The 13,490-nt window shown below is 37.2% G+C and overlaps 1 protein-coding gene across 1 annotated transcript in view; it reads right to left on the bottom strand.

Moving 5' to 3' along the window:
- The window catches only part of NCKAP1 (NCK associated protein 1), a 108,789-nt gene that overhangs the window by 31,104 nt on the left and 64,195 nt on the right, over positions 1–13,490 (bottom strand). Inside the window, exons 16-20 of the mRNA XM_052655660.1 lie at positions 10,345–10,490; positions 8,348–8,480; positions 2,616–2,735; positions 1,827–1,966; positions 1,179–1,310 (exon numbers count right to left, since the gene is read on the bottom strand). Of these exons, the coding sequence (XP_052511620.1) occupies positions 1,179–1,310; positions 1,827–1,966; positions 2,616–2,735; positions 8,348–8,480; positions 10,345–10,490 (671 nt within the window). The remainder of the gene's footprint in view (positions 1–1,178; positions 1,311–1,826; positions 1,967–2,615; positions 2,736–8,347; positions 8,481–10,344; positions 10,491–13,490) is intronic.

The raw sequence follows: 13,490 nt of genomic DNA, 5'->3' as shown, positions 1-13,490 counted from the left end.
ATATTTCTACTTACTACACGCAATGCACTGAGTTTCCCCCCTATTTCTTCTTCCTTCTTTCCTTTCCTCGCTCTTTTTTCTTTAAATGTTCACTACAACTTTCTAAACTGATTCCATGATCACACTGGGCTGCCACCTGCCAGCTGAAGTACACCAATTTGCTCCAATCTTCTCCTTTTTCTTAGACAGCATATTAAAAAGCAGAGACATTACTTTGCCAACAAAGGTCCGTATAGTCAAAGATATGGTTTTTCCAGTAGTTGTGTATGGATATGAGCGTTGGACCATAAAGAAGGCTGAAAGTGAAAATTGCTCAGTCATGTCCAACTCTTTGCAACCCCATAGACTATACAGTCCATGGAATTCTCCAGGCCAGAATACTGGAGTGAGTAGCAGTTCCCTTCTCCAGGGGATCTTCCCAACCTAGGGATTGAACCCAGGCCTCCTGCACTGCAGGCGGATTCTTTACCAGCTGAGCCACAAGGGAAGCAAAGAAGGCTGAGCGCCAAAGAATTGATGTTTTTGAACTGCAGTGCTGGAGAAGACTCTTGAGAGTCCTTGGACTGCAAGGAGATCAAACCAGTCAATCCTAAAGGAAATCAACCCTGAATATTCACTGGAAGGACTGATGCTAGAACTGAAGCTCAAGAAGCTCTAATACTTTGGCCACCTAATGTGAAGAGCTGACTCATTAGAAAAGACCTTGATGCTGGGAAAGACTGAAGGCAGGAGGAGAAGGGGACGACAGAGGATGAGATGGTTGGATGACATCACTGCCTCGATGGATGGGAATTTGAGCAAGCTCAGAGAGTTAGTGATGGACAGGGAAGCCTGGTGTGCTACACTCATGGAGTCGCAAAGAGTTGTACATGACTGAGCGACTGAACTGAACTGAACTGTCCTTTTTCTTATAAGGAAATTAAGGCTCACCGAGATTAACTAGCCTCTCCAGTGTTACAATGAGTTAAATGTGGGATAAGACTGGGTAATATAAGTAATTCCCAGTTCACTATTCTTCGTACTTCCCAGTTATTTTTTTATACTACTATTTTACTAATTTATATACCATTTCTACTAATGCTTTCCCTCATAAAAGTAAAGACTGCACAGATATGAAGAATAAATAAAACAAACTCATTAACTTAATCAACAAACAAAAACAGTATATTCTTTCTTACTTAGTAAAGCGGATTTCCAGATGAGAAGTCAAATATTCTCGTGGGGTAAAGGTATGTTCCCAAACCACCATGTTTGGTACATAATTTATAGAGAAACACAACTCGGAAAGTGCAGTGTGCAACTTATCAAGGCTGAAGAATATTAAAATAAACAGTAAAGAAAAAAATTAACATTTCATAATAGCAATATGAAATTAATTTCATAAGTATATCAGAATAGTAATGGCAAAATTCAACTTTTCTTCTCTCTTAAACTGACATGTTCAATATATAATATATAACAAGATGCCAAAATAGTGTCAGACATCTAATTTCAAATAAACTGAAAATTACAGGTTGCTTATAGTATACCCCTCCAAATTTCTGGACAGATTCTTGGCCTTCAATATTCAACATGTTAAAAAAATGACATCTATTACATGTATTTTCTTCAAAAATCCAAAATAAGTACTTTTGGATTAAATAAGCACTAACTGGCTAATCAAGTTCACAAATGTCAAAAAACATTAACAACAGGGAAATGAAGAATTTACAATTACTAGCATTTCCTCAGTACTAATGCCATGCAAAAAAAAAGAAACTAACAAAAAAACAAAACAAAACTCCTCTACCTGTAACAAAAAGATACAGTAATATTGGATGGCTTACTTGGTCACGACCAGCCTGTTTTTCCTCATGCTTTCAACTCCTGGTTTTTCCCTTTCAGGTTCCCCTTTCTTACCAGTCTGTTTTTTTGACTTCTTATTCACTGCTTGACTGATGGTTTTGGCACAATGCTTGGGCAACAACTAAATTTAAAAATAAATGAAATCATATATACCAATTACTCTGGAACATTAACTACTGAAAGAAACCGTAGCTAAACCCAGACTATGCAGCAAATATACTAGCACCAAGAACAGAGGTAAGAAGTGAGACGCAGCATTCACCCAGCCAGCTTGGAGAGCCCACTCAGCTTGGAAAACACAGAAACAGGTGAATCTTATGTGAAGAGACATTTCACAGAGGTAGTTATATCAAAGCTACACTTCAAGGACAAATTAGAAAATACCAGGCAAGCGAGGAATAAGAACACTTTGCTGAAAGGAAAATGGCCTATGAAGACCAAAACCATGATAGAACACAATGTGCTCTGAACCTAATTAGAATGACTCAGTAGTGGAGCATAAAATGCTGGGAGAGATGTTCGAGCTACCTTGGGAAGGGACCGGAATGCCAAGCTAGAGGCTGGATTTTAAACCATAACCCGAAAGACGGTGGCAATGTCTTAAAAACCTAACAATGGAGCTTCATAATAAGAGGTAATGAGATTCACTGAGAGTTTGAGGATAAGATTAAAAACGGAAAAAAAACACAAAAACAACAAACTAGCTAAGAGATGATTTTCTTGCCTTCAACACAATTTTCCCATCTGTAAGGAAACATTTAAATTATTACCTGGTCACTAAGAGTACACTGTTCTGTGCAAATATCAGTGATGAGATTTCGAGCTTGTTTGGCCATTTCATCAAGGAACATATTACATAAGGAAAGACTGCGATCTCCAATATGATGTCTCTGTCAAAGAAAAACAGTAACAAAAACAGTAAAAATTATAACAAAGTAATCTGAATTAACAAATCTAGACAAACCTAGAAAGCATATTAAAAAGTAGAGACATTACTTTGCTGACAAAGGTCCATCTAGTCAAAGCTATGGTTTTTCCAGCAGTCACGTATGGATGTGAGAGTTGGACCATAAAAAAAGCTGAGTGCCAAAGAACTGATGCTATTGACCTGTGGTGCTGGAGAAGACTCTTGAGAGTCCAATCAATCCTAAAGGAAATCAGTCCTGAACATTCATTGGAAGGACTGATGCTGAAGCTGAAGCTTCAATCCTTTGGGCACCTGATGTGAAGAACTGACTCATTGGAAAAGATCCTGATGCTGGGTAAGACTAAAGGCAGGAGGAGAAGGGGACAACAGGATGAGATGGCTGGATGGCATCATGGACTCGATGGACGTGAGTTTGAGCAAGCTCCGGGAGCTGGTGATGAATAGGGAAGCCTGGGGTGCTGCAATCCATGGGGTCACAAAGAGTCGGACACAACTGAGCGACTAAACTAACTAATTTGAATTAAAAGAGTTTTTAAATAAACGTAGAAAATAAGGTTCAAGTGTATCCTACATAAGGAGTGGAGATGGGAGATGTTATAGATCTCTTTTGTCTCTTATAAAAACTAACCTACCATATCGCATTTGCACACAATTGACACAAAGTAAGTACTTGGTGATTATACAAGTATGACTGGAAGCAATCTGAAAGGACCATTATTTTCCTTAAAATGAAAAAATATTCAAATTCCACAATGTCCTATATCCAGTTCTTAAATACTAAAATATCAAACATACGATATGACAGAACATGTTAACTTTTAGGAAATAAATGTTATTTTAAAAACCTTAAAAAAAAGGAAAGAACAGATTTACAGTAATATTTGCTGATCTCACTTGATTATATACATACGTGTGTGTGTGTATATATATATATATCTTAGCAAAGAATTTTGTAGTTTATAAACAGAAAACAAGTGCTCAAATATTTAAATAATATCATTAAAACTCGAGTCAGTAAAACAAATTCACAAATCATTCAATTCTCTAAAATCCAACTTCCCATCCCAGAAGAGAAAAAAAAGCTGACCATGCATGCATTTTCTGAACTCAATAGGGGAAAAAAGAGAACATTATCTCTAACTTTTGGGAGATTATATATGTCCGTGTAGATACATGTGCTGTGTGTGCTTTGTGCTCAGTCGTGTCCGACTCTCTGCAACCCCCCTGGACTGCAGCCCGCCAGGCTCCTCTGTCCGTGGGGATTCTCCAGGCAAGAATACTGGAGTGGATTGCCATGCTCTCCTGCAGGGAATCTTCCCAATCCAGGGATTGAACCCAGATCTCCTGCACTGCAGGTGGCTTCTTTATCTTCTGAGCCACCAGGGAAGCCCACGTAGACACATACACTCACTCAGATCCATCTATTTCTAGCTACAGATCTGTATCCTTTTAGTTTTGCTGGGTGCTGCAATAGTTTAACAGGTTTTTCTTGCTAACAGTAATTGGAACGTTGAATATATAATACTGTATAATTGTGCCCTATACAATTTGTGCTGCTGCTGCTACTGCTGCTAAGTTGCCTCAGTCGTGTCCGACTCTGTGCGACCCCATAGACGGCAGCCCACCAGGCTCCCCCGTCCCTGGGATTCTCCGGGAAAGAACATTGGAGTGGGTTGCCATTTCCTTCTCCAATGCATGAAAGTGAAAAGTGAAAGTGAAGTCGCTCAGTCGTGTCTGACTCTTAGCGACCCCATGGACTGCAGCCCACCAGGCTCCTCCGTCCATGGGATTTTCCAGGCAAGAGTACTGGAGTGGAGTGCCATTGCCTTCTCCAATACAATGTGTAATACTTTACAAAGAGACAGATTTTTACTATTCTATTTTTATTTTAAAATTTTTTATTGAAGTACAGTTGATTTAAAATGTGTGTTAGTTTCTGGAGACAGATTTTTACAAGTTTTCCTTCCCTGACCTTCCATAATTATATAGAAAAACATTTAAACATTACAAACATTATTTCTTCGCTGAAATAAACATAAGATAATATAAAAGAATATAAAAATGCTTACATATGTAAAACAACTGTTCTTTGATGTACCATATTACCTTACAACGTATTTTCTTTAAAATGCCCTTTAAAACTTGAATAGGAAGCAAAACCAAAAGGGATCCACAGACCAGATATAATTAAATAATGGTTCACTTTACTTAAGGTAAAATTTCAAATTATAGACATTTGGATTTTGTTTAACCAAATTCCGACTCCTGAAAGATAATGCATCCCTTGCCATCCCTTCTTCCGGAAAAAAAGGACTTGAACTAGCATTGCTTTAAAGTTACTAAACTAACTTATTTAAAATACAGATCTGACTTCACTACTTCTCTTCAATGGCTAAAAAATGCTGAGACTGGAAAGCAAGACAACTAGAGTGTAACGCTGGCTCTGTGCTGCGAACAGGATAATGGCAGAAGCAGAGACCACGTAGGAGACAGTAACAATCATCCAGGCAAAGGATGATGGGGCTTGTTCAAAGGTGCGAAGAGGCAGGAGCCTGACTACTTATGTAAAAGTAGAGCCAAAAACAGAAAAGGTTTCAGGTTGGGGTAGATGTGGTAAAATCAGGGATTCTATTCTGGACATGTTACACTTCAGATGGCTAAAAATACCTAGGTTGCAGTATAGAGAAAATCTAACTTGAAGGGAAAGATCTGGGCTGCAGATATAGATTTAGGAGCCACTACCATAAACACGACTGAGCAACTTAACTTTCACTTTTCACTTTCATGCATTGGAGAAGGAAATGGCAACCCACTCCAGTATTCTTGCCTGGAGAACCCCAGAGACAGAGGAGCCTGGTGGGCTGCCGTCTATGGGGTCGCACAGAGTCGGACACGACTGAAGTGACTTAGCAGCAGCAGCAGCAGCAGCAGCAGCAGCAGCAGCAGCAGCAGCATAAACAAGATTTTTAAACAATGAGACTGAGAAAGATAAATGGCCTACTATACCAGATGGTACAGTTATGGCAACTCATTACTTAGGTTTCCATTAGTACTGGCTACCATTATCTAGGAATCCTGCTGACCCAGGATGGTGTGAATTTCAAATCTAATTCATATTATCTTTCTGCAAATTCACTCTAAGTACTCCAGCTTAAAATAAGGGCTCAGCATTAAAAAGTTATTTTACAGGCCTTTTCTATAATCTTTCTGATCTAAATGAGATGAAAGGCTAAAACTATAAATTAAGACTGCACTGAGAACTATCAACTCTGCACACCAACTTAGTGTATCCTCACCCAAAGGTGAATTCCCTCAGTGTTCCAAGAGTGCCCCATGTATATTTTTACCACAATACAGATCATCAAATCATGGATTTGTCTAGGGTAAAGACTATGTCTTTGCATCCTTGCAATTACAAGTTTAAGAAAGCTGGCTGGAATGTAACAGGCTTTAACAAATTAGCTAAATTAAAAACAGAATAGTATCAGTCATGTCCAACTCGGTGGATTCAAGGACTGTAGCCTGCCAGGCTCCTCTGTCCACGGGATTCTCCAGGAAAGAACACTGGAGTGGGTCGCCATTCCCTCCTCCAGGGGATCTTCCCAACCCAGGGATGAAACTCATGTCTCCTGCTCGGCAGGTGAATTCTTTACCACTAAGTCACCTGAGAAGTGTTTATTTATATGTGTGTGCATGCACACAAAATTGCCCAGTTTTGTCCAACTCTTTGCGACCCTATGGACTGTAACCCACCAGGCTCCTCTGTCCATGGGTTCTCCAGGCAAGAACACTGGAGTGGGTTGTCATGCCCTTCTCCAGATGGTCTTCCCAATCCAGGGATCAAACGCTCATCTTTCACATCTCCTACACTGGCAGGTGGGTTCATTACCACTAGCACCACATTGGAAGCCTCTGTGTGTGTGTTTGTGTGTGTGCATATATATGTGGGGCTTCCCTCATAGCACAATGGGTAAAGAATCTGCCTGCAATACAGGAGACCTGGGTCAGGAAGATCCCCTGGAGAAGGAAATGGCAACCCACTCCAGTATTCTTACCTGGAGAATCCCATGGACAGAGGAGCCTGGTAGGCTACAGTCCACGGGGCTGTTTAAGAGTCGGACATGACTTAGAAAATAAACCACCACCATATATATATACATACGTATATATACTTTTTTTCTCTCCCCCTTAAAGGCAAAGGACAAAAGGAAAGGAAAAAAAAACACAAACAATGGGGATGGAGATTTGTTGAGGATTTTCCATGCCTGAGACGTTTCCACCTTCTCCATATGCAATGGAGAACTCTAATGCTACTTTAAGAAGGAAAGAGGCACTCTAGTGGCACTGTGGTTGGCTTTAAGGCTAAAATATTGAAGGAAGAAAAATTATTTAGGAGTAGATATGAAAACCTTTGAAAAGCTGAACTACAATAGTGCCAACAGCAATGGAAAGTAAAGGATGGGGTCAAGAAATTATATTACACAAATAAAATTAAGAGGACATGATGAATAATCAATGTGAAGAAATGACAGTGAGGAAGAAACTGACATCTTAGACATCACACATTACATTACAGTACATCTTAGGTATCATGATTAGGAGGAAAAATTTTTCATTCTAAAAAATCTATAGATCTATTAAAATTGGTGGTGTCATATCCTCTCACAGGTATTAATTAATCTTAAAAGCACTCCCTAATAAGTTTCCTGTAGGATTATTGAAAAACAACTTGTAGTAGAGAGTACCTAATACTTAAAGATCATGCTACTGCTCTTTGTAAGTTTCTTTTCTATAAGTTCTGTAGTTCTAAGTAAAAAGATTCAACACTAAGCTATTTTTTAAAATACTATTTAATTTTAATATATACTTACCATACTCACTAAGTGTTATTTTTCTTTTTGGACGATTAGAAGAAATACTGAGGCTACATCTTTGATAGATACTTGGTATGTGTAAACTACAGAGTACTTTAATTACTCAGTAACTGTGTGTGCCAGTATGTGAATTCTTACAAACACTGGCAAATCTCAGTTTTGCTTATGATATCTATTATATTAACAAGTCAGTGAAATTCTTCTTTGAAATGCTTGTATTTAGTCAGTAATGGCTCCATTCAATTTGCAAGTATTTTCAACGAGCATTTCAGATGAAAACTAAGCATATAAAAACCACTCATTATATATAACTTTACCATAAACATTAATGCCTGACTATTTATTTTAATAAAGGTTAATTCCAAGTGGCTTTATGCCTGGGAAATCCCATGGACAGAGAAGCCTGATGGGCCACAGTCAATGGGGTATCAAAAGAATCAGACACGACTGAGTGACTGAACAGGTGATTTTATGATGTGTCCTTAGAAACAGGTACCTGTATTTATCCAATCATTTAAATAAATATTACATCATATGCCTAATCAAGCATTCTGACTCTGCATAGAAATATATTAGGTGGGCAAGCAGGTTAGGTAATTATGACTTTGTGAGTCTTTATCTTTGTGAACATTTGGTCAGCTGCATGTTTGGAGTAGCTTATTCTGCATACTATATTAATCACAATAATACTTGAAATTACCTCTTCTGGACACAGTTCATGTGTGCAACTCATAAAATGAGTGCAAAGTAATGGAAATGCAATTGAGTATCTTGATTGAGAGGGTAACTCCAAACACTGTTGAAACATCTTCTCAAAAGCACGACTATAAAAACTATAAGGAAACAAATTAAAAATCAGAATCACAATTTTTATAGTTAAAATTAAAGTTAGTTTAATTTGATTCAAGTAAATGAAAATTACCAACTGTAGCATTCTCATAGGAAAAGTTATTTTTCCAAAGAGTTCTCTAACATACCAATAACCATTTCAGAGCTATAAAATATTATTTACATAACATTAACACATTTTAAAATAAAAGTTAAAGAGAAAATAAACCATATCTATGGCATCTGAATATATACCACTGAAACCTTACTGCATCAAAAGTCATCAAAGCTAAGTCACTATCAATTGTAAGAAACACCATTATTTTATGTACCACTAAGAAAGAAAAATACTGTTAATTAAACAATAATACACCATCAACTTTAAATTACTTCCAGACTGAAGAGATGTTAAATCTAAAAGAATATGAGGTGATAAAATATAGATTTAATACATCTTGCAATAATAAAACAGAAGCAGTAAATGTCTTTATTTGGGATGTGAGTGGTTAAGAGCAACTATGATATAATTAATTAAATGACTGAAAATTTCCAAATTTTAAATATTATTCAAAGTGCCTTATTTCCAGGAAAGAGAAGAGGAATTTATTTTTTTCTTTTTGAAATTAATTTATTTGGTTGTACTGGTTCTTAGCTGCAGCATGCAGGATCTCTGGTCTTCACTGCAGTATGTGGGATCTAGTTCCCTGACCAGGGATAGAACCCGGGTCCCCTGCATTGGGAGTATGCAGTCCTAACCAACTGACCACCAAAGAAGTCCCCAGAAGGGGAATTTCTAATTGCTGTATCCCTCTTTTACGGTATATAGCTCAAAAATACCTAAACATAAAATGTTACATTTTCTTTTCAAGGTAGCCTCTGGGTCAGACAATAGGATAGGGTTCCAATCTTAAAACTCTTACAAACTTGTTACATATTAACTATATTTCCTGAGTTCCTTTAAGAGATCCCTTATGTCTTCCCTGCCAAATAATTTGGATTTCTTCTGCAAAACTGCTAATTAAAGCCCCACTAAAAACTGCAAAAATCAGTGTAGATCGGTTTTCTCCACAAAACAAAATTAATCACAAGCTATTCAAAATGATCTCTATTCAATACAGAGAAACTGCTATCACTATCCACTGAGACTATTTTAGAATTAAAGGAACCTACCAGGCTATTCTCATCAGCTTCCCTAAAGGAAAAAAGATCAAGAAGCAGAAACAGAGTGGACACTGTACAGCTTTGAAATCAGAATACTTAAGTTTGAGTCCTGACACCACTGTTTATTAATTTTATCACAATCAAGTTCACTTATTCATTGAAATACTTACTAAGTACTTACTCTGTTAAGACACTAAGGAAACAAAAACTTGACCTCCTTCAAGAACCACACAATGTTGGGAGAAAAGGAAGAGCTGCAAACTACTATGAATAACAAGAGAACTTTACAACAGAAGCAAAGGAGAGTGGAGCACAGTGGAGGGAACTGTCACCACATTATCACAATATTAGTATCTAACTTAATACTACAGAGTGAAACCACGTGGAATTTAATTTCCAACATTTGCTCTACTTGACCCAATCCAAATTGTTTTTCCTTTAATGACACAATTTGAAGTGACTGTTCTTCACTTCTTCAAAGAAAGTGTAAAAAACAAATTCACATCAGTAAGAGGTGCTCTTATAGACAATTAAAAACAGACTTAAAATCCCAACATAGTAAACTTCACTACTGGCAGGTTGTTCTCTATTCCCTTTATTCTCAGAATCTCTTATTAAACTGTCTTAAGCACCACACTAACGTAATCAAGAAACATATCTTTGGATAATAAAATTTCAAATTCTAATTTAAAGAAAATTACAACATACCAAAATATGGAGAGATCTGATGTTTCCACCAACATTTCCACCAAGGAATCTACCATTTTTGTGTGAAAAATTATTGTATTCATCATCTTTCCAAGTTCTCTGTGATCTGAAAGGCTAAGTGAAGCCTTAGAGACACTCGTATATGCCTGAAAAAAGAAAGAAAGGAACAAACGTAGTTTAGGTAATGACTTCAGGTACAGACCAAGTTTACAGGGAAAAAAAAAAAGGAAAAAATACCCACTATTGAAAAACATTTAAAGTTTATTAAGAACATCATCTTTTAAAAATTGTCTACAGTGACTCAAACTTAAAATTCCTATCAAGAATTTCTTTAAGGAAACTGAAATATTATTCCTAAAACAGAATCTAATACATGGGTCATTCAGCTTGAACTCCTAAAGTAAGTGAAGCTACATATCAAAGATATAAAACAATGAATTGTCACATGGTGTCCCTAGCAAAAGAAGTTTTCGACTTACTTCAAGAGAAAACACATATGCAAAACAGTTAAGATGAAACTTAAGTACTGCACATGTTGATTCACGGAGGTTTTTGATTATAGTGAATCACTAAAAACTGGAGAGCATAACACATTGTGCTAATTGATGAATTCTAGAGAAGCATTCTGAAGGTGGTAAAATTAGTGTTAAGTTCATAAAAAAGGTGACAGGTCTTAACCAAAACCATCAGGACAGGTTGTGAGGGAAAGAAATTCCACTAAAGGGGTACCAACTCACTGAAAGCAAAACCTGCCCTTGGGTGGTAGACATTCCACAAGCAAGGAGAACAATAGGAGGGATACCTACAGAATAAACACCATATATCATGCTGAAGAATTTAAACTTTCTGATAAATCACCGAAGAGTCTGTGTGATGGATAATTACTGCTTAGAAAGATTGTTCTATGCTGAGGTAGAAACAGAGAGGAGTGGAGAGGGAACAGGAGGCAGAGATTCTTAGGAGGCAGTGGTGGTAACAATCCAGACAGGATTATGAGATGGTCTAGGGTGGTAAAGCGCAAAAGTGTTTACTCAGGGAATGACTAGATGTGGTAGGCAACACAAAATTATGGTTGATGGCCACGGTCCTGGCTTTTGGGAGACATTCCTTCATGAATCTCACGTGTGTGTACACACCTTGCTGGATATGCCAAGAAAGCACAGCCCAGACCACTCACTATCTCAGCCATTTCTCCAGGCCTTACAGCTACCAAACTTGAGAAACAAAGTAATGTGTCCCTCTGGAACAAAGAGCAAATATGCTTACTGTTGATAAAACAGAGGGTTCCTCAAACTCAGTCCTCCTTAGCTTAAGACATGCCCAATGCATACACAGCATTCATCCGGGTCTCTCTGCACTACCCCCAAAAGACATGAAAGCAAGGGAAAAATAATGTATACATCTGGATGCTCATGGTACTCCCTGTGCAGTGAATTAAGTTCTCTGTCTCTAAGCCAGGAGCCCCAGGTCTTCTGCTAGTATCCATGAAACAGTAAGAGACTAAATAATTATTGCCTTTTAAGTAAGATAAAAATCAAATCTCAAGTCTCTCCAGTGGGAAAAGGTCACTACACAGATGAAGTTACCATTCACTAAGGCAGGCCATCACAAACCAGAGTTCTATAATTTGGTGTTTGTGTCTTCTACCAGAAAAAGGGAGAGAATGAAGAATGTGATGGCAATACACTAATGGCAAGATGTATTGTGGACATTCATCACAAACTAAGTCTAACGGAAGTATAATTTACCTTTCATCAGCTGTAAAGTACAAAGAGGAACCAGTAGTCGCCATGAGTTCAATAAAGACTTCCACTAACTGAGAATAATCTTAAAAATTCTGAATTAAAGTACCACTGTGAAAATAAGTTCAGATGAAAGAAGATGGTGACAAAATGAGACAATTCAATTGAAAACTCATTGAAACGCATGACAACAGTGGAAGAAGAAACACACGTCATTTAAAAAAAAAACAACTGGTTTAAATAAATGTCTAAAATATGAACTACCCAAATAAATTAGAAGGCAGAAGAGAATGAGTGACTGAAGATGCTTAAGCGACTAATGGAACAAACAGCAGAATGAGATCCTAATTTAGGAAGAGAAAAAATGGCAGAGAATACATGTAGAGAAGGAGAACTCTTCTTTTAAGACTCCAAAGACCCCAGTGACAGTAACAAAGCGTACTATCACATTCCCTTAAAGGCTTCTTCTTCTAGCCCTGCCCTACTCAAGAAGTGATACACATAGGGCTCTACATCTCTCTCTGGCCATATACTTACACCCAGTAACTGTTATCCTTCCACCAGATCACTCATCAAACGCAGATCATTCATATCTTTTGTGAAGATACTTTTCTTCCTGTAGTAATATTTTATATTAAGAAGGCTCTTTTCTTGCCCTTTCTTGTGTAAGTGATTCTCCTACTACAACTTGACCCATCTTTCAGTGTGTGGGTAATTTTCTCTGTAAGGCCATTATTAGTAATTCCACTTGAAAAATAACTTTCTCCTTCCTAAGAAAACTGTAATTAATTGATAATCATACTCTGTCAGTGTACTGATAATCATACTGTCATTTTAACTTAAGCTTTTAAACTATTTAATTTTTCCTATCTTTTATGCCTTGTCTCCAAAGCCAGATGTATAAACTATCCAAATGAGGATTATACTCAACTATATAAATTGTCAGGATTTAATCTCCCGCATCCTGTAGCCTAGTCTGTGATCTTGAAACCCTAACAGCTGACTTGCTCTTAGTCATCCATGCAAACATCCTAGGTTCTGGACATTGCCCTCTGCCTTGCATTTTTGTCCTTTTTTCCTAGTTAACGCTTAGTGTTATGTCCCATTACTTTCATCTGTGGTATGTTTTGACCTATTATCACTATAAAGTGAGAGTCTAATACACAACAGAAAGGAGTTGAGTGACTGTTTGTCCTAATCATGATTAAGAGTAATGTTATGGGTTCAACTGTCTCTCCCAAAAAGATATGTTGAAAGTATAATCCTTAATATTTCAGAATGTAACTTTATTTGGAAATAAGGTCTTTGTAGACATAAGTTAAAATTAGATCATTAAAATGGAGTCTAATCCAGTATGAACAGTGTCTTTATAAAAAGAATAAATTTGGACAAAGAGATAAACAA

Source organism: Budorcas taxicolor, chromosome 2, assembly GCF_023091745.1.
Source record: "Budorcas taxicolor isolate Tak-1 chromosome 2, Takin1.1, whole genome shotgun sequence".
Lineage (NCBI taxonomy): Eukaryota > Metazoa > Chordata > Mammalia > Artiodactyla > Bovidae > Budorcas > Budorcas taxicolor.
This window is presented reverse-complemented; position numbering and strand designations above follow the sequence as displayed.